A 19635-nucleotide genomic window follows, 5' to 3' on the forward strand; every position below is an offset into this window, starting at 1 on the left:
AGTTACTTAATTAAGGGGCTGAAAGAATTGGAAAAAACAGCATTAAAACAGGGTTAAGTTAAGTTAAAGAATAAGCTGGGCCTTTTTGCCGGCTAAGTAGATTTTACAATGGCATGATCTAGTTGGTACAATCAATGAAGACGAGCTGTGCTTGGATACTTTTCATTTATTTGAGGAATATCCAGACGTTCCAAGTTGCTCTTGACCCTTGAAACTTTAACTAATTAATTAACTGTGAGTCCCTTCTGGCCCTTTGGTTTTATCTGGTTAAGTCTTCGAGTCCCGTTTAGTGGCTCTACTAGCTTTATTCTCCCTCCACCTGCTCATATCTTGTCTTGCTGCCTAACAATAACTGATACTTTAATGAGTTACATCATCACTCTCCGAAGTCTCAAAGTTTACACAGAAAAGCCTCATCCTCTGAGAGATTTATTTACTGTGATTATGATAGACTTGAGAGAGATCAGATTCGCTCTTTTGGAAATCTCAGGCTAGCCTTAAGTACAGGATGTGAAGGGAGGTAATCATTATTATATGGAAAAGGTATGCTTTAAGAATTCAGTAAATACTTTTGTTAAAAAAGTAGAGAGATAGAGATGAAGAACCCTCAGGCTTGCTTTATAGAAGATTTCTTGTAGAATTGATTTAAATAATACTCAAAAATATTTTAGCTTTTCTTCTGGCACACATATAAATTTCCAGTCATTTGTTGCATGAGCCAAGGCACAGCCAACCCGGCTGGTCACGTTGTCATCCTTTAGTGCTCTCGGTGTGTGCTTGCTTTTGTGGCATCTTCACCTAGGCTAGCAAGGTAATTACCACTGTTTTTGTCTAGATTGGAGAAAGTTTGAATATTGGTGTTGTACAAACTGCATATGCAAATGGAAGTTCAACAAGGTATCTTGAAGACGTTATTAAGGTACTGAACCACTTCTGTTTTCTGGTTACTTCTATCATTAGGGTATTCCTGTGAGGAAAATAATGCCCTCTTAAAAGTGAGTAGGCTGCAGTGCCGGAGGCTGAGCTATTGTCCATTTAATAGAAATCAAAAGTAAGAAAAATTAAATTCTCCGATACAAAAAGGAAAAGAGACTTTTCTCTCCCCCTTTTCATAAACATTTTTTAGAAAACTAGTAAATTCTTTCTCTGTCCCATTGTAATGAATGTAAATCTTTTTAAAGGCTAAAAAAGCCAGATTTACAGCTCCATTTACAGCTCCAGAATGCTTCACTGTAGGGCTGGAAGTCACCTCTGTAATGTAAACGTCAAGGAGGACAGCACCCTATCTCCCTATCTGCTGAGAGCTTAATGTAGTTACGGATCAGAGCCAGCCAGCACACCAGTTTGTTGTAGAGAGAGAAGAATTCTATTATTCCTTTGGATAAATAAGGACTATTAGCTAACAGGATGGTGCCACCCCAATTATTTAAGGTAAATTTAAGTTAAACTGTATGTTTGACAAATGGTGCTGTGAAGTTTTCTGGAGAGGCAGGCCTATGTAATAGATACAGGGACACTTCCCAGGGAGGTTTCATTGGGGGAGAGACTGGGCTGGACTCTTAAGACAACAAGAAAAGTGGGGATTTTATGACTTCAGAGCTAGGCTGTCTGCAGAGAGGATGGTGGTTGGTGTCTGGAAAATTGCTAAGAGGAAACACCAGGGGTCAGGAAGGATTCTAGCTGAATCTAACAGGATTTTTGCTGTAGGCAGGCCTGGGTGATCATATATTTATTATCTGGACTGTGATCAGATATTGAGGGTAAGAGATTCTAGCTAAACTGATCTAGCAAGATTCTTGCTGAAATTGGGCTCAGTCTGGTTTTTAGTATGCTATTTAGCTTTTTAGTATGGAATTGTTTTCTCACTCTTAGTCTAAAGTTTACTGGGTTGGTAGATTTTGTTGCTAATTATTTCCTCAACATCCACCAGATAACCATCCTCTCTATACCATACTGCCTGCTGTAAGAGTTTGAGGGTTTACAGCCAAAATTAGGTTTGCCTTTACTCCTTTTCTCATTAGCTAGTGTATTATTCTCCAACTTTTGAGTACCCTTTTCAAATTCTTGCATCTTACTAGTTTTTGTTGCTGTTCTGTTCTTTTTAAAGCAGGAATGGCAAAGTCAGATTCCTGTAAGATCTCCAGAGGTGAAGTGGGTGCATACAGCAGGTGGATAAAGACTAGGAAGAGTGTGCGCAGGCCAGCTGCTGTTACCTTTAGTCAGATTCTTCAAGAGCAGCTAAAAATCTGAATTTTCATATGAATTACTTACTTTGTAAGTCTTGGCAACTGATTCAAAATTCAAAAGGAATACTGGGTAGGCAAAATAAAACAGATCTAGAGGGTACTAGTCTATGACCTGACTTAATAATACACTCAAGGGACTTCATCTGGGGCCCAGGTGCCTGTGTTTCACAGGGATTCTCAGTCTTTGGGTTATTTTTTAAATATTTTCTGTGTTAAGATTTTCTTATGGGTAAAATATTCTGTTTAACAAACTAAATACATCAGCAACTGTCACTCGCAACCCATTCTCTTATGGATTAAAATTTTTAGTTGTAGCACTTCTTGAGGACTACAGTCAGTCAAATGCCAATTTTTTTTTATCTTGATCTCTTTCGCAGTTTTGCCACTATCAGTCTTTCTTGAACCATTCTTACCTCTCAGATCCATCCAAGATTTTCACTACCCACTTGTTGCTAGTCCAACCATCATAATTTCTTAACTGGGAGTAGTTCTAAAAACCCGATTCCCTGTATTTTAACCTTCTAAGACAGGGTTTAGCAACAAGAGGCCCATGGACCAAATCTAGCCTGGTACCCCTTTGTGAGTAAAGGTTTACTGGAATACAGCCATGCTTTGTTGTTGTATTGTCTGTGGTAGGTTTTGCACTACAGTAACAATTGAACAATCATGACAGAGAACATGTGGCCTGCAACACCTAAAATATTTATTATCTGGGCCTTTATAGAGCCATTCTCCACACTGCAGTTAAACTGAGCTTTCTAAACAATCCCATCCTGCCACCGCAGCGTGTGACCTCTCATCCCCTGCGGAGGCCCATCCCCCGCCCGCCCCTCCCCTTGGCTGCGGTTGCGGTCGCCCTTTGCGCCGCCCTGGTGATAAGCTCCCCTTTTATGTTTTGCTCGATTGTCTTCCTCACTAGACTGACCTCCAGATTTTGCTCCTTGTTGAATCTAGGATAGTAGGTTCACAATAAGTGTTTGCTGATTGAATAACTGCTCTTGTATGTACTTAAATATGTTATAGGTGCCTGTGTATTGCACTAAAACTGGAGTAAAACATCTACACCACAAGGCGCAGGAATTTGACATTGGAGTTTATTTTGAAGCAAACGGACATGGCACAGTAAGGTCTCGTTAACAATTACAACTGGCTTTAGTTGGCACTTTCTTTTTTGATGAGAATTTGATATATAGGAAGTAAAGGTAATTGCAGTTTGTTGAAATGATTGGGATGGTGATAGAATAAGACTATTTGGTTAACAATATATTCTGTGTGTTGAAACTATGGTTGTCTTTTAGATTGTTAATCTTTGTGAAGTGATAATATTGTCAGTTTCTTAAAAAATACACACTTCTTAACCTTCTCATAAGCAGATTATACATCATTTAAAATGTTTTCCTTCAAGTGGCTACACAAGTGGTAAAAGGTGAATCAACAAGTGTTAGAAAGCTTGAGAATTAAGACATGAACAACTGGAAATGAGTTTAAATATTTGAACATAGAATGTCTAAAAATTTTTGAGATAAAATTCACATATCATGAAATTCACCACTTTAAAGTATATTAAATGGTTTTAGGGTGTTCATAGGTTTTGGAATTTTTTAGATGTTTCTATACTTCACCTGGCCTGTGATGAACAAAAAAAAATATGTTATCTAGGTTATTTTCCTCATTAATTCAAAATTGGCTTCTAGGGGACATGAGTAGAAGAAAAATAATACTCGTAGGAAATGTAATTAAAATATAACTTCAGTGATCTAATTAATGCAGGGCTTGATAAATGATTTTAAAGGGCAGATAGTAACTATTTTAGGCCATGGGTCATGAAGTTTCTTTTGAGGCCCCTCCACTCTGCTGGTGTAGGTAGATGAGTGGGTACGGCTGTGCTCTAGAGAAACAAGGGGCCAGCCTGCACTTCAGTTTACCAGCAAACCTGTATTTCATCAAGTGGCTGAGTGTAGTATGCTATTCCTCTTTAGTTCAGGGCCCCTGAAGGCACTGAAATCATGGGCAAGGCATTTCAAAGTGATAATCTTGAAGAACATAATGTACAGAATAAATATCCACAGCACTCTTTATCACAATGTGATAAATATGACAAAGCCTCTTTCTGCTTTTGCAGAGCTTATATCCTTAAAAATTTTAGGACAAGAAAATTGTACTGGTTGCAATGAATTATATTTTGCAAAGTAAAAAGCTTAAGGAACCTGTTTGGCCCAGAGCTGAGGTAGGTGGCCGAAGGTCGAACACAATGAAGACCAGTGATCACATGCATTTGCTTTTGCGGGGGTGGGGGGGGGCATTGTCTTTGTACTGTTGATAACGAGTTTTATAATCCACAAAGGACCTGTTTTTCTCTAGAGTATCTTTACGGTTCTGATGTGATCTTACTAATTTCATACATTCTAAGGCCATTATTTTCATCCTCAGTTTCTTCAGATTTGCTGAGTTTCAGAAGTAGTTCAGCAGGATGATAGTACTTATGACTGGGCACCGAGAGTACCTTGTGATTTTGTGCACTCTCGTTGCAGGTGCTGTTTAGTAAAGCTGCTGAAATGAAGATAAAACAACTAGCAAAAGAATTAGAAGATAAGAAACAGAAAGCTGCTAAGATGCTTGAAAATATTATTGACTTGTTTAACCAGGTCAGAACTGATGGGGTGGCAGGCTTCGGGTCACTTTTACATTAGCAGAAGGTGGCTAGGGCAGTGTGCTGTGTAAAAAGTGAAAGTGATGAGTCCTGGCAGCTTCCTTCTAGCAGTGGTGTGTAAACGCTCAGGTCTAACAAATGCTGTGAGAGCATTCATATGCTTCCATCCCACTGCAGTTTGTGATGAAAATTTTCAAGTATAATGAGTAGCTAACACAGAGTCAAAAGATTCAGCTACTGAATGTATGTGGGTCAAATCCTTGAGACTGGGGTGTAGAATGTGGCAGTGGAAAAGCAAGCGAAGTACAGGACACAAGGAATAGCAAAGCAACAATTGTTTGAGCAGCTTGCAGGTAACGGTCACTTTACATACCGCATCGGTGATCCAGTAGCACAGGGCAAGGAGTTATTATAATTCCCATTTCATAAATGAAGAAACAAAAGGTTTCTAACTACTAAGTGGCAGAGTATGGGTCCAATTTTAGGTTTGTCTTATACCAAACCTTGTGTTTGTTCCCTTTACCATGCACGATGCCTTCCATCATGGTATGGTATCTCTAAAGGGATGCAGTTAGAAAGAAAAATTTGAGTCATAGAATTTTGATGCTAGAACCTTAACAGTTACCCAGTCTAATCTCATTTTATAGATGAGGAAGATTAGGGCAGGAGGATGTACAGGACCAGGATTGGTTTTCGAAGCCCACGTTCATTGCTGAGCTTTGCTTGTGTGTGAGTGGTTTCTTCCGTTGTGTCTCCCGTCTTGCAGGCAGCTGGTGACGCTATTTCCGACATGCTGGTGGTTGAGGCGATCCTGACTCTGAAGGGCTTCACTGTAGAACAATGGGATGCTCTCTATACAGATCTTCCAAACAGACAGCTCAAAGTTAAGGTCTGAGCAAGATTTTAAAATTACTTCTTTTCTGAAAATTAAAGTAAAACCAATGATCTCTAATCTCTGTATAAAAATGTTTTCCCATATGCATTGTTTCATTCTGTATGTACATAATGCACACAAATAATGCCTTCTATCATGTTTTCTTACATCTTTAAAAATTATGGATGCCCTCAGCCTTTCTATTGTTTAAGAAGTATTTAGTTGATAACTTTATTATAAATAATGATACTGTGTATCACTTTAAAAAATATTTTATTAAGGAAAATTTAAAACAGCCATAAAGAGAACAAATTAATGAACTGCTGTGTATGCAGCTTCAGCAGGTCTCACCTGCTGCTCTGTGCAGTCTCCACATCTCCCATGTTGTTCTGAAGCAGTTCTGGACGGTTCGCATGAAAACATCCTCTGTATTCTTCGTGGTTCACAGAGTACTTCCTGCGGCTAGATGCTGAGAAGTTGAATCTGTGGGCTCAAAGGGAGGGAGGTTTTTAAAGGTATTTCAGATAAATGCTGATTTCTGTACAGATTTATACTAGTTTTCATGTTCAATAACAGAATTTATGAAATACTGATAGCAAAACTGAGTTAATAGATTGTTGAGATAAGCGTTTGGCATATTTAGTAGATTCTTACCATGACTCTCTTAATATAATAGGTTGGCATGTATCCTCTTTTTATAAATGCCTAAGATTATTAGATCAATGACTAAGTCATACAGCACTTAATGGTCATTATTTTTGTGGTGGAAACTGTAAAACAATCTGGAAATAAATGTTCTCTCTTTTTGCTAAAGGTCATTCTTTGAAGAAACAGAGAAGCTGTACAGATGAAGTCAGTAACCCTGATTTTGGCAGAAATAAAAATTGTAAAATCTTAGTGTACTTTCATCCTATGCTTAGTCTGGTACCTCCTGTTTCAGTGTTCTTTTGGTATAATAAGCTGAAATAACAGACCTATAAGTAGGTCTGTTACTGTTAAAATGAAATGGCCATAATCTTTGATTGGAATGATGTTGATAAGTTTACGCTTATGCTTGTGCATAGGTTGCAGACAGGCAAGTGATCAGTACCACCGATGCTGAAAGACGTGCAGTTACTCCTCCAGGACTACAGGAGGCAATCGATGAGCTGGTGAAGAAGTACAAGCTTTCCCGAGCTTTTGTCCGGCCCTCTGGTACAGAAGATATAGTTCGAGTATATGCAGAAGCAGACTCGCAAGTAAGCTGGGGCAGTTTTATTGAAAAAATACAAAGTGAGAGTCTGATAAAACATGGGTAAATGGGGAGTGGTGAAAGGAGTGAAAACTATTTCAGTACTGTGCAGCCTTACTGTGTAAGGATTTAAAGAGTTAGAGATTTGTTTACAGAGTCATATTAAGACGACAAAACTATTTCCTTCAATTAGGTAGTTGAACAAAATTAGAACCTCTTGATTTATTTCCCCAAATATATTTCTCTTGATTTATCCCAGAATTTCTAAAACTGTCTTATTTCTTATTCTGACATAAGTGATTGATAGATACCTAGTCTGACACATGTTGAAGATAACCCACTTGAGGTTGCATAAGCTTTTTTCCTCCTTTAAATAAACAACCAGTTTTGAGGCCCATTCCTAAATCATCTGGTACCATCATCCATGCTGCTTGAAATTCGTCGTCGTCTCTAGATTCTTAATTTGTTTTTCAAAATTCTCCTTTTCACCGCCAACAGTGGGCCTCTGCTGCTTCCCTGTTGGGTCAGGGGTGACCTGGGGCACTGTGCTTTCCCCTCTTCATGTGCTCATCTGTCACCTTGAACCTTTGAAAAAACTGCTTGCGCGCTGAGGCCGAACAGAGTGGGCTGCGTAGGAACTCCGAAGGCCTTTACCATTCACCCAGTAGCTGGCAGCCTTTTTTCGCAGAAGTGTCGGCCACCCCAGAATATAGTGAGTGATTATCTCTGGTGAACAAGGATAGGACAATCTGTGGCCTTAAGATCTAAGTTACCTTCTCCTAGGCTGACTGTGGCCTTTTGCCTTCAAGGACGAGGTTTTACTGAATTCATTCAGAATTAATCTGATTTTAAGAACTTACCTGACTTTTCCATTTATTTAAGAGTCTTGAAACTTGTTACTGAAAGATGAAAAATGAAGTTTTCACTTGAATATGGTAGTGAAACACCATCAGGAAAATCTCTCGTTCCCTGAGTTCAAGTAGCTGGTAGACGCTGAGTCTTTCTCATCTGACCCCTTTTACTGTGATTGGCAGGACAGCGCGGACGCCCTTGCATATGAAGTGAGCTTGGCGGTATTTCAGCTGGCTGGAGGAGTGGGAGAAACACCCTGACCAGGTTTCTGAAGACAGTTTTTATATTTTTGAGAAGCTGGGTTTTAAAGTTTTTACAAAATGTTGGTATTGCCATTATTGTGACAGGTCCAAACACATTTATGATTATGTTCACAGTGCACCTTATCAGATTGTTACCATTTTTCTTACACACTACCAGAATATTTCTTTTGGATTAGGGAATGCTTGCTATACTTGTAAATTCAGTTTTTAAAAAGTGAAGCTTGTGTAAAACATTGGGGCTTAAGCATATGATTGAATCATTAACTTTATAATATATAACAGGGAAAAATTCATGAGGGGTCCTGGGAAATTAAACCTCACTACCAACTCCTTGGGATGTCTTTCCCATTGCCAATCCCTAACCAAGATGCCACTTTGCAGTATTCAACACAGTTGATACAGATGGAGAGGGTGGGAAAGTATATAACCAATTTTTCCACAGCAAAGTGTTCAGAATGATTTTTAAATGACTTACCTCTTTGATTAACATCACCAGGAAATCAGAGGTGTACTAAGGAGACTGTATATCCCTACTCTGTACTGAAGTTGAGAGGGCTAGGTTTCAGTTTTTAGTTAAAGTATGTGGCAGAAAACTAATTCTAATACATTACCAAGCCTCTGACAGAGAACTGACACCATTCTGATAGTTCAGATGTTGTTAATAATGGAAAGAAAAAACCCCAACCAATTTAAAACTGGAAACCAAGAGAAAAAAAACGTGCAGTGTGTATTTTGCATGTTAAAGACAACTCAACTCAGGACAATAAAACAAAACAACAGACCATGTATATGTATAGAGATCTCTCTTAGGCACCATAATTGATATGAGCCAACAATATTTAAACTTGATTCAGGCCACATTTCGACATTTGCTCTTATTTACAAGTATGTAAATTAAATACATCCTGACGTGTGTTTTGTTACATATAAAAGAAAACCCCAGAAACTGTACAACTCAGAGCATGTTTGCTTTAAATACATTTAAACTAAACAGGATCACTTGTGGTACTCAAGTTTTTATCACCCCATCCAGAAAATCTTTTTCTACCATCTCTTCTATTTTTTGCCTGGCTTTGCTAGAAAATGGTTTGTGGTTTCCCAGCTCCATGTCCTTGTTAGGGAAGGTGTTTGCGCAGAGCGTGGGGCTCCCTGAGTGCCCTGCACGCCGGCTGGTGACTTTGCTGTTGAAGACCTGGCTGAGGACGCTGAAGAACGGCAGCAGCTGCTCCATGTTGCGCACGGTACCAACGGTGAGCAGCAAGTGCCCCGGCTCCCAACCCAGCATTCTCCCTGAGTTGTCTTCCTCTGGATTCTTCTGCAGAAAAAAAAAAGGGAATTGTTATTAACAGATGATGTAGTACATGAGAAAACTTAAAAGGGTATAAACATCAGCAAACACAGTTATGAATGCAAATGATAGCATTAGGTTTCCATTCCAGACTTGATTAAAATGTTTGCTTCTAAGCATATGTAGAGGAGTCTAACAAACACTGGAGTGACGTTTTCCAACTAGACTGCATGAAATAAGCTTGCTTAGTAGCAGAATTGGTTTTGAATAGGGAGAGTCAAATATTGTAAGTTTATTTTGTGCTTCGCATATACTCAAAAAGCTTCCAGATTTCTGGATGCCCACAATATCCAAAGGACTCAGTCACAAAATGACTATAGCAGTTTGGAAGGGACAGAGTCTTTATACATTTCACCATTAGTAAATCAGTTAATTCCCCTTCCACCCAAACGGCTTCAACTTGCCAAAAAAGGTGGTAGGGTCCAAAGTGAGTAATTACTATCAGAACAGAGAAGGAAAGGAATGCTTAGGAGAGACACTTATATACTTCCGTGTTGTGCTAAGCAACGTGAGGAGTCAAAATGGTTAGTATCCTGGTTCTGCTGTTTCCTTACTGTGCGGCATTCCCAGGCAAAACGCAGAAAAGTCTCTCACAAATGCAGTAATATGAGCTACCTTGCAACAGAAAAGTCAGATGAGAATGTATGTGAAAACACTGGCAAATATAAGCATAGAAGTGAAATAATTTATACTGAGGCTAGTTTGAGAAGTCAACTAAAATATACAAACAGTTGTAGCCACCATTCTATCTAGGGAAAGTTATATGAGAATTGAAGGTGTTTGAACTTGAGCAAATCATGAATATGAAAACACATTGAAGAGATAATGAAAACAATAAGCTGGGGAAAAAGAAAAAAATCAAGTGGGAGTACAAAGCAGAATTAAATCTGTCATGTGTGTTAACATATGTAGTTGGCCTTCTTAAATCAGATGTTCCCAAGAGTTCCCCTATATTCTAATATCACTACTTTCCTAAGTGGAGAGAAGTAGATGCAAAGTCCAACTTGTTTTCTTGTGTGTGTGCACCACAAGGTTTGTCTACTTAAACATGAAATCCTGAGAAAGGAAAATAGATTTAAGTCAAAATATGAGCAAACAAGAAAAGTGTCCTGTTCGTCATGGCCAGAAAAAAGAAAAAAATAGCCATCACTTTATTTCTTAGCACTTAACCTCAAACCTAAATTAAAGGATGTAGAAAACCATTTGCCTTTCTCTTAACTGTAACACTGGCTTTACTGAGAGTCTAGGGACTAACTCTCACATCCCTGATGACCATTAGCCAACCCCCTGACTGGGCTCCCTGCAGTCCCTCCAAGTCACACTGTAACTCAGCCGTATTTAAAATGTGTCCAGAGATGAGTTTAACCTGAAGACAAATGAATAATGTGCTTGAATTCTCTACACAGCGAGTTTCCAAATGGAGAGAGAACTTACTTGAGTTATAGTTATAGTGAAAGAGGTGTATATTCCTGTCAAAATGTACCTTAAGACAGGGACTCCTGGTAAGCTCTTGACCAAGAGGAGGGCACCTGCTCTAGTGGGCTGCTCCTCATGATCAGAATCACACCCCGTCCTCAGAAATAAATAGGCGAACATGTATGCATAGGATTTCTCCCTTCACTTCATCAATCTAACTTGAAAACTTCCTTCCTGTTGACCTCTCTCTTACTTGTTGAGAACCAGAGCTGGATTTGTGTCCCCATGTTTGGTCCAGATGTGGCAATTTCTGCTGCTATACCACAAGCATCAAAAAGCCACCCTCACCTGATGCTTGGCCATCTCCAATCCCTCCAAAATCACTGTCTTAAAGTCCTCCTCCTTGTCCTGTGGAAGGAAAGAGGAGAACTCACAGCCTTTGTTTTAGTGAAAAGTATGTTTGGCCATGAAGACCTTGTTTAAAATGTTCTGAATGAAAAAATGCTTTCTAATCAAAACTGTCTTCTCACTCTGTGGGAAAAGTTGGGCAAAAGACTGTCATGTTTATTCCTTAGTTAAGGGAGGGGGTCTTATGGAAACCTCTGTTACTAAGGAGATGCAGGGATGACAAAGTTCATGTTCCTGGGGTCGTGCGTAATTACGTTACTTCTGGATTTGTTGTTGGGATTATTTTTTCAAACCCTGTGATCGTAAAGTAGAAAGCACCCATGTCCTATCCTACTCTCTGGACCCAACTTTCATCTTCATCTTTGTCCTTTGCTTAGTCCCTAAAGACACAACTTGATTTTAAATAGAGTTCCTCTATCCTTCAAGTACAGCCTCATTTTTAATCACTTTCCTCTATTACATTTCTGTAGCTTGTGGAATGCAGTTTAGGAGCTCCTGTCTGAATAGGTGACCCCAGAAGACTGGAAAATTTCTGAGCCCTCAAAGCACATACTACAAACTAGGACTCACAGAACAACCCAGATATCCCAAACTGTACATTTTATTTTTGAAATTTTCTGAATGCAAAAGAAATAAGGGCAAAAAGATTTGCAGCAAAGGCCCACTGATGAGCTTGCCAAATTCCTTACTATTTTCTTGAGCAGAGACCTCTAATTAGCCTGAAAGATACAAAGTATATAAAACAATATAAATATATTTTACAAATTCATCTTCTTATACTCAACAAAAATGAAAAAGAAAAAGAGGATGCAATACCTTTGCCCTTTTCCGAAGAAGTTTTGCTAGTCGTACAACATAAGGTTTAAATTCTCGTTGGTGTATGCCCTGCCTTCTGACTTCTAAACCTGAATCATCTGAGGCTTCTGGAATAAAGGCCCATCGGTACCTATGAACAGAAGGATTATACAACATTAGTGAGACAGACTTTGCACCACCTACGCAAGGCCACGTAACTACAGTAGAAAGAGCCTGGCCCCACCACTTACACAGATTGAAATGCTAGCTGGGCTGCTTACAGCCCTGCCACCTGGGCATGCTTCTTAACTGGGGCCTTTTCTTCATTACTATTAACTGCCTCACAGAGTTGCAATGAATAAATGAATATGTAAACTTGTAAAGTGCTCATTGCTATTTTTTTTTTCATGCATACAAGGCAAGTAACTCCACAGATATTTCTATCATTAGTAATAGGCAAAATCTCCACTGTATACTTGCCAGGATGGTCTCTAACTGTACAGGTAAGGGGGCAAAGAAATAAAAGAATTTAAGAGAAGTTTAAGTAGGACTTCTTTCATAGTTCCCTTGTATTTTTGTATCTTATCAGTAAAATTAATATTTGTGACAGAATTTAAGCAGTATAGATTTATATAGAAAAAATATAAGCAGAATCTCCCACTATAGGACCCATCAATATCTACAGTTTCTTGTATATCCATCCACAGTGTTTATGCATAAAAGAGCATATATTCATACATCCAACCCCTTTCTCTCAAAATAAATTTTTAAAAACATAATTGCTGCTTGTTTCTTTTTACATAATTCAGAGTGAGATAATAGACCTCCATCCTTCTTTAACAGCTACATACTCCAGTGTTGGAAGGTACTGATTTAATGAGTTTCCTTAGATTGCCCAGTTTCTTGCTAGTGCAGATAGTGCTGTGACAGATACTCATATGGTGCTGCTTTTTGCACATATCTGAGAATATACTGGTAGGATAAATCTTTTGGGTGTAGAATTACTGACTTAAAGAGGAAATGTAGTTTGGTAAATATAACCTCTTTGGAAAACAACTGGACAGTATCAATCTGCACTTCCAACAAGCATAAGAATACTGCTTTCTGTTGGTAAGAGGAAAGGGAAATACGCTTTTAGATCTTTACCATTCTGATGATTATTTATAACTTAAATGGGGGTTCCTCTTAATATTGCTGGGCACCTTTTTGTATGTTTATAAGCCATTCCTTCTGCATGAACTATTTAGTAGTTCTGTCACTGGTCCATTTTCCTATTGGGATTTTTACATATTAAGACAGACTTCTGTGACACACACTGCAAATACCTTTCCCAACTCACTGCTGCTTTTTAAATTTTATGGTCCTTTTTAGTCACCCACAAACGAGAATTTTATTATCAAGTATTTTGAACTTTAGAAAAAAATTATGCTTAGAAAGATTACTCTTTCAAGATTAAATTCTCCATGTTGTCTTCTACTATTTTTTAGATTTGTTTAAAAAAATAAATTTCTTTGAAACTGTAGTCAGTATTACAGCATATTTTATCTCTTGTCTATTAACTATATCTTGACAAGTAAAGAGGATAAGCTCACTTTGGTTCTCATCATGGAAGCGACCATGCCAGGCCCAGGAGCGCACTACTTAGTGTTCTTCCTACAGCACCGAAGACTACAGTGACCACCTTTTTGAAAATTAGTTAATTTTGGCCACTTCCTACAATTCTGCTTAGTATCCTTTTTTGAGGTTTTTCAGGAGTAGTATCAGTAATACAGATACCTAACCACTGATCATCAAGAAGCACATATTTATGCTTTCCAAATGGAAAAAATAATGTAAAGGATGTAGAATTAATCTAAAACAACTTCTAGTTCTTATCATTAAAGAAAAGTAAGCTTGTGGAACAGCAGTTTTTGGAGTTTTAAGCATGTCCAAATATAAAAAGAAAGATTGTAGTATCTTACTCTTTATTAATATTCCATTCTAAAAGAATAATGTGATATAATACATTATGTAAATATCTGATCATGTGGAAAAATTCTTAAATTATCTTTGCTACATTTTGATAAAACAACCCTATTTGGTTCATCCATTAAAAAATTTAAATATGGAAAACCATAATTCAATATTTTGAGCATTTGTGAACAAAGTACTTAAGAGAATTTACTTATATTTTTTCCCTAATCCCCTCTGCCGTCTCTTTAGTTCAATTCACTGTCATCTGAAAAGCCTCCATTATTCCAGTCTTGCCCATCTCTAGTCTTTTCTCCAAACCATACAAAATAAAATTTCTAAAACATAAACTTTCACTTCATTTCTTAGAGTGATAAACATCATTCCTTAAAGTGTCTCAGTGACTTCCCACCGTCATTAGGTTAAAGTTCAGATTCTCTATGATAGGTTTAAAAAACCTTGCACGATTCAGTCCCTTTCCAGCCGCATCTTCCAACCTTCCAACTCCACAATATTGACCTTTCAATACATCAGACACCAGGACCATTCCCACCTCTTGAGTCCCACCTCAGTATAAAAGCCCTCAGGGTCTGCTCTGACCCTCAAAGCTAAAGCGGACATCTGCTTTGTGGCCTCACAGTGTCCTGCATATGAGTCATGTGAACATTCATCACCTGTTTGACTGTGTGTCTCCTACACTGGAACTGAAGCTGGTGAGTCACTGCCTCACATCAGTGGGCACTCAGTTTGTTGACTGAATGGTCTGTTAATCTTAATATAACCACAGCAACCATTTACTTCCAGTAACTCTGTCACCGCCCCCCCAAAGAATTACATTTTAATAAAAATTATGAGTATTTCAATTTACATAAACTTTTAAATTAGTCTTAAATTTCATTAGCTAAAGCAAATGCATTTTCAAAAATACCCATTTAACATACTTGGTTTTACTTACATCTGAAACTGAGGAAGACTTTCAGAGGGCAATGCCAGAGCCAAATCCAAAAATTTGCAAGCAGAGAGATACAGGTTTAACCACCGCTGGCTGTTATATGAAGTGGAAAAGCCATTGCCTCCTGTGTAGGTTGTCTCCAGACCAGCCACAGAGGGGCCTGAAGTCCTGTACACAGGAGACAGTGCTGTAAAAGTTGTACCAGTTGCTAATGCTAATAGGTAGTTTCTGGAAAATCTCAAAGTGCCAGGTATTAGTTTCATAATTATCCTGATAGGTGGGCCAGTAATTGCTAGACAAGCTAATGATTAATTTTGCTGTTCTCAAATCAAATACTTTTGTTCTTTAAATTTTAAGAATGGAAAAATATTACAGAATTACTTGTGTTATACTCAAGAAATACAAAAATAGAAGTTGTAAAACCAAGAAACCTGCCTACTATTTAACATGCTGCAACGATGAGGCAGGGAGAACTTTCTATAATAATAAACAGTACTAGGGACTCTTATAAACCAAGCACTGAAGAATAAAATATTCAGTACAGGTGGTTTTAAAAGAACAATTTATGAACATTTGTATAAAAATTTCTACATAAATGAAACATTATATTTAACTGCATATTAATAAACTGCCTCTACTAAAAATAATAAATTATAGTACATTAAATTGAGATTATATGGAAGATCCGTCCATGACGGATACCTACGGACAGTCAAACTCTTAAAAGACTTTGCTACATGTTTCAGGGGCAAGATCTGACTTACTGCAACCCACACGACTCTCAAGGCTGAAGCAATACTGCTGTGAGCTAAATGTGCCTAGAGGCCAAAGGTCATGAGTGCTTCAGTTTAATCCAGCCTAAGATCCTTAAGGAATATATGAAACTATATTATGGCCAAATATGATCAGATAACAATAAACTATATAAAATACTCAGATAAAACAATATCTATACTCTCCTACTTGTAAAATAACACTATGGATGACTTTAAGGTACTAAATGCTGATAAGAATATACTGAAATAAATCATGTATTACCGTGAAATATCTTCATCAGCAGTGAGTTCCTGCTCCATCAGTAAAAATACCTGCACCTAAAGACCGTGAAATAAGTGTTTATTTAAATTTGATACTTAATCTTTTTCAAGTTGTCTTCAGGCTATATTTTCATTAATCCAAACAACTTCAGGATCTTTAAGTCATACTTAATTCCCAAAAGTAAAACAGAATTTAGCACAGAACCTTGCCAATAATTTGACAAAGCTGAGAGGAAAGCATGCTTTTATTTGATTATGGAATAGCTTTACAGTTATTTAAAAAAGGAAAAATATTAAAGCCAATTTCTTTGTGGGGAAGTTCTAAATGTTTGTATCTTCAGAATCATTAGATCCCTTTCCTTTTCTTCACTCACCTCCCTTTCCCCAACTCCACAAATCATTCAGATGAAAGTGATGGTATAATTCAGGGAAGGAAAAGGGATTATTGGCATAATGGGACTCAGGAAGGTTTTATCATTGTTGGGAGTTTACAAAATCTTTGTGAAAGTCTCTCTGAAGCAAGCCTCACTGGGGTAGGTGCTGCGTGTCAGGAGGGAGTCCATGCCTTATGCCAGCCCACGGAATCCAGCTAACGCCTCTGTAGTCATCTGTAAGTACTGCTGCACACGTGGGAACCAGGCCTGACAAAGTTAAAAATCTGGTGTAGAAGAGACAAGCTAATATTGCGAATGTTGCATATTTGGAAATCCAAGCCAACTGGAGATGGAGTCTGACTTGTTTTACTATTTCAAATGTAAAAACTTGTTAAAAGCAGGCTTAACTAAAGATCAGTTCTCTTCCAGAATTAGTTTTTATCCAGTCAGCATGTTGACGCTAATCACATTACTGTATGATATAGATTTCTAACTTGATTGAATTAAAATTAACTCACAAGTTCTGTGATCATGGTGGGCCAGAGTGAGGTAAGGTGTTGTGGAGACATTCTCAAAAGTAACACTCTGAAAAACAGGAACACCTGGGAGTGAAGAGTCGGCACTTGGGGCAGACGGAGACTCTCGACCAGTCTCTCTGGAAGAAATGCAGTGTATCTGAATAATCAGCATCATTTTCATATAACTTCTATATAATCTAGTCTAGTACTCCTCAAACTATTTGGGAAGGACCAACTTTTAAAAAGATTTCCCATCTGTTGTTGCAGATTGATATTTTAATATAATACAAGTGAATTACTAGAAAAAATAAAAGATGTAAAATACAAATGCCATTTTCTTATTACTAGCTTCAACATTTTCTGTCAAATTGCCGTAAAAAATTTAAACACTTAGTCTAAATTTCTGTATTTATATGCTCATGGATGGTACTGGTCCATGATCTAGTCAACTCTAAAACGATAATCACAGGACAAATGATGTACATGTAGTGTATCTGATATTAGGTATAAAAGGTTATGAGAGGAGGAGTCACTTATCTTCTGAGACAGAGAAATAATCTCACTAAAGAGACACAAGAGTCATTCCCAGCCCAGTCCTTCATGGCTGTTGAGGCTGGTGGCTGACTCAGCAGTGAAGAGTTCACCCCTCCTGGTGGCACAGGGTGATGGTGAGTGCTCTGACATCCTTCAGGACACAGAGCCACCAAACACAGATGATGACGGTTATCAAAAACCTTATACAACACCCAACCCCAGCCCCAGGATGCTCTGATTCTATACCATTCTCCATCTATCTACACTTGGTACAGTTCACCCCTAGCTTACAATTTAGGGAAAGTATTTTCTAAGAAAAAAAAACCCTATAGTTTAGAAGACAGAGAAAATAGTTTTTCACTATTTACCTTGTATATCAGGAAGATATTTCTGGTACTGATCAATTTCACTGCTAAAAATAGCAAATGCTAATCTCTTGAGAAGCATGGCTCTCTGCTCTAGCTCAGCATCTCGGTTTGCAAAGAGATTAAGTGAACTGCTTTGAGCCACAGCTACACGAGCTGAAAAAATAAGTGAGAGTACTTGTGATATTATCATTCAGTCATTTAAAAAAGGATTATTCTGCTATTTGTTTAAAAAATGCTAGATACCCTATCATGTCCAAGAGTGAGAGGAGGCTTTGGGCTCCTCTCCAGGGCAGCAGGGCTGGCAGACAGACCCAGAACACACGAGCCAGAAGCTAAAGCATGAGGGTGGTGATGTGGGGAGAGGAAACTTCAGAAAACTAGTTTTCAGAAGGTGAAATTGCCAACAATGCCATTTTATAAAACCCCTTAATATTTTATGCCATCTGCCTAAATCCTTCTCATGGCTTTAAAAATGATCTCTGGCCTGATCTGGCCGACCTGGCTCTCCTCTCGCCTTGTCACCACGCCTGGCTCACTCTTCTGTAGCCACAGGGTCTGGCTTGCTGTCCCTTGAACGGAGCCAGCTTGTTCCTACCCTAAGACCTGCATGCTTTTTGTTTCCTACGTCTGGAATACTTTGTCCCAAGGCCTTCTCATGGTTGGCTTCTTTAGTTTCATCTCAAATATGAGCTCTTCAGTTGTTATTTAAAATCTATTGCATTGCCCTATTTCCTTCATGACTGCTTCCTGAAATAATCTTACTTGTTTGGTCAAGGTTAGCATAATGGCCTGGCCCACTACTGCCTTTTAATAAATATTTGTTGAATGGGTAAATCTGAACCTTTAAAGCAACTCTGAGAAGATAAGAGAGAATATGCTGCCCCTTTTCCAGATGGGGAGGCTGCAGCTTGTTCTGAAGACTTCACATGAGATCATACAGACTCATTCAACTTTACTGCTATTTAAAGGTATTAGTTTAATAACTTCCAACCTTAAGTAAAAATCAAGAAAACCTTTTTGAAAAATGAAATACTAGCATATAAAGCCAATCAAGATAGAAGGGGGTTAAAGAGTGATTCTGACCTTTGACCCCTCCCTTCCTTCAGAGGAGATAAACAGAGCCCTAGGATTTAGAGTGACTTATCTAATAGATTGGATTCAATTGCCTGCTTTTCCCTGCCCCCCCCCCCCCCCACCTATCAGTCTTTCATTCTTCAATAATTACTTCGAGTGCTTATGTGTGCTGGGAAACAATTTAAAGACACATTAGACATGGCCGAATAGTTCTACTTATTATTTATCACTATGTTGTTCTCTTTAAGTTTTAACATTTTTCTATAAGGTACTAAATATAACTTGACAAAGAGTTCAGTAGTTTCTAGAAAAAAGCAAAATAAGAAGAAGAATGGGAAATGTACAGGAGAGATACTGCCTCTGTTGTAATCCCATGTACTCACTCATCAAATCTCTAAATGTTGTTTTATCATGTGTCATCAGATTGTCCATAATTGCTCTCCAACTGCAAGAGACAAAGATTATGATATGCAATTAAGATTTGTTATTGTTAGTATTAAAAAACAGTGTTCTACTCTGCAGGATAGCATTTGATTTAAACAGATTTTGTAAGATGCATTACATGTTGAATAAAAGCAAGACAGTGACTTACTGACTGACACAAGAGGCATCCATCTGAAAGAAGCTGGGATCCATAAAGAGGTCAAAGGCTTCTTTTTTCCAGGCTCTCCGTGTGTACTGATACCCACTCAGACTGCTAAGCAGCTGGACACAGGCTCGGTAACTAGGGGCATTATGTGCACTA

General features: G+C 38.2%; 2 protein-coding genes and 1 long non-coding RNA gene across 13 annotated transcripts in view; 1 reads left to right on the forward strand and 2 right to left on the reverse strand.

Moving 5' to 3' along the window:
* The window catches only part of PGM3 (phosphoglucomutase 3), a 31985-nt gene extending 20272 nt beyond the window's left edge, over window positions 1-11713 (forward strand). For 2 of the 3 annotated variants that reach the window (XM_017663585.3, XM_017663582.3), the window contains 6 exons: window positions 836-919; window positions 3270-3368; window positions 4778-4891; window positions 5663-5785; window positions 6835-7008; window positions 8036-9112. In XM_017663585.3, coding sequence (XP_017519074.1) covers window positions 836-919; window positions 3270-3368; window positions 4778-4891; window positions 5663-5785; window positions 6835-7008; window positions 8036-8113 — 672 coding nt within the window. In that variant the 3' untranslated portion in view covers window positions 8114-9112. Of the gene's footprint in view, window positions 1-835; window positions 920-3269; window positions 3369-4777; window positions 4892-5662; window positions 5786-6834; window positions 7009-8035; window positions 9113-9235 lie in introns of those variants that run through there. The other variant, XM_037004950.2, reaches the window with a different exon arrangement.
* LOC118969916 (uncharacterized) lies at window positions 3321-6887 on the reverse strand. The gene is made up of 2 exons (XR_005057727.2): window positions 6122-6887; window positions 3321-5816 (listed from the first exon to the last, which is right to left on the reverse strand). It is a non-coding gene; the product is annotated as an uncharacterized lncRNA (long non-coding RNA).
* Window positions 8825-19635, reverse strand: part of DOP1A (DOP1 leucine zipper like protein A) — a 160098-nt gene continuing 149287 nt past the window's right edge. For 6 of the 9 annotated variants that reach the window (XM_037004942.2, XM_073219408.1, XM_073219407.1 and 3 more), the window contains 9 exons: window positions 19483-19632; window positions 19274-19335; window positions 17817-17969; window positions 16915-17051; window positions 16024-16079; window positions 14989-15153; window positions 12105-12234; window positions 11229-11288; window positions 8825-9431 (listed from right to left, as the gene is read on the reverse strand). In XM_037004942.2, the coding sequence (XP_036860837.1) occupies window positions 9126-9431; window positions 11229-11288; window positions 12105-12234; window positions 14989-15153; window positions 16024-16079; window positions 16915-17051; window positions 17817-17969; window positions 19274-19335; window positions 19483-19632 (1219 nt within the window). In that variant the 3' untranslated portion in view covers window positions 8825-9125. Of the gene's footprint in view, window positions 9432-11228; window positions 11289-11868; window positions 12008-12104; window positions 12235-14988; window positions 15154-16023; window positions 16080-16914; window positions 17052-17816; window positions 17970-19273; window positions 19336-19482; window positions 19633-19635 lie in introns of those variants that run through there. The other 3 variants (XM_073219411.1, XM_073219412.1, XR_012124158.1) reach the window with 3 other exon arrangements.

The sequence above is a fragment of the Manis javanica genome, chromosome 13 (genome assembly GCF_040802235.1).
Source record: "Manis javanica isolate MJ-LG chromosome 13, MJ_LKY, whole genome shotgun sequence".
Classification (NCBI taxonomy): Eukaryota; Metazoa; Chordata; class Mammalia; order Pholidota; family Manidae; genus Manis; species Manis javanica.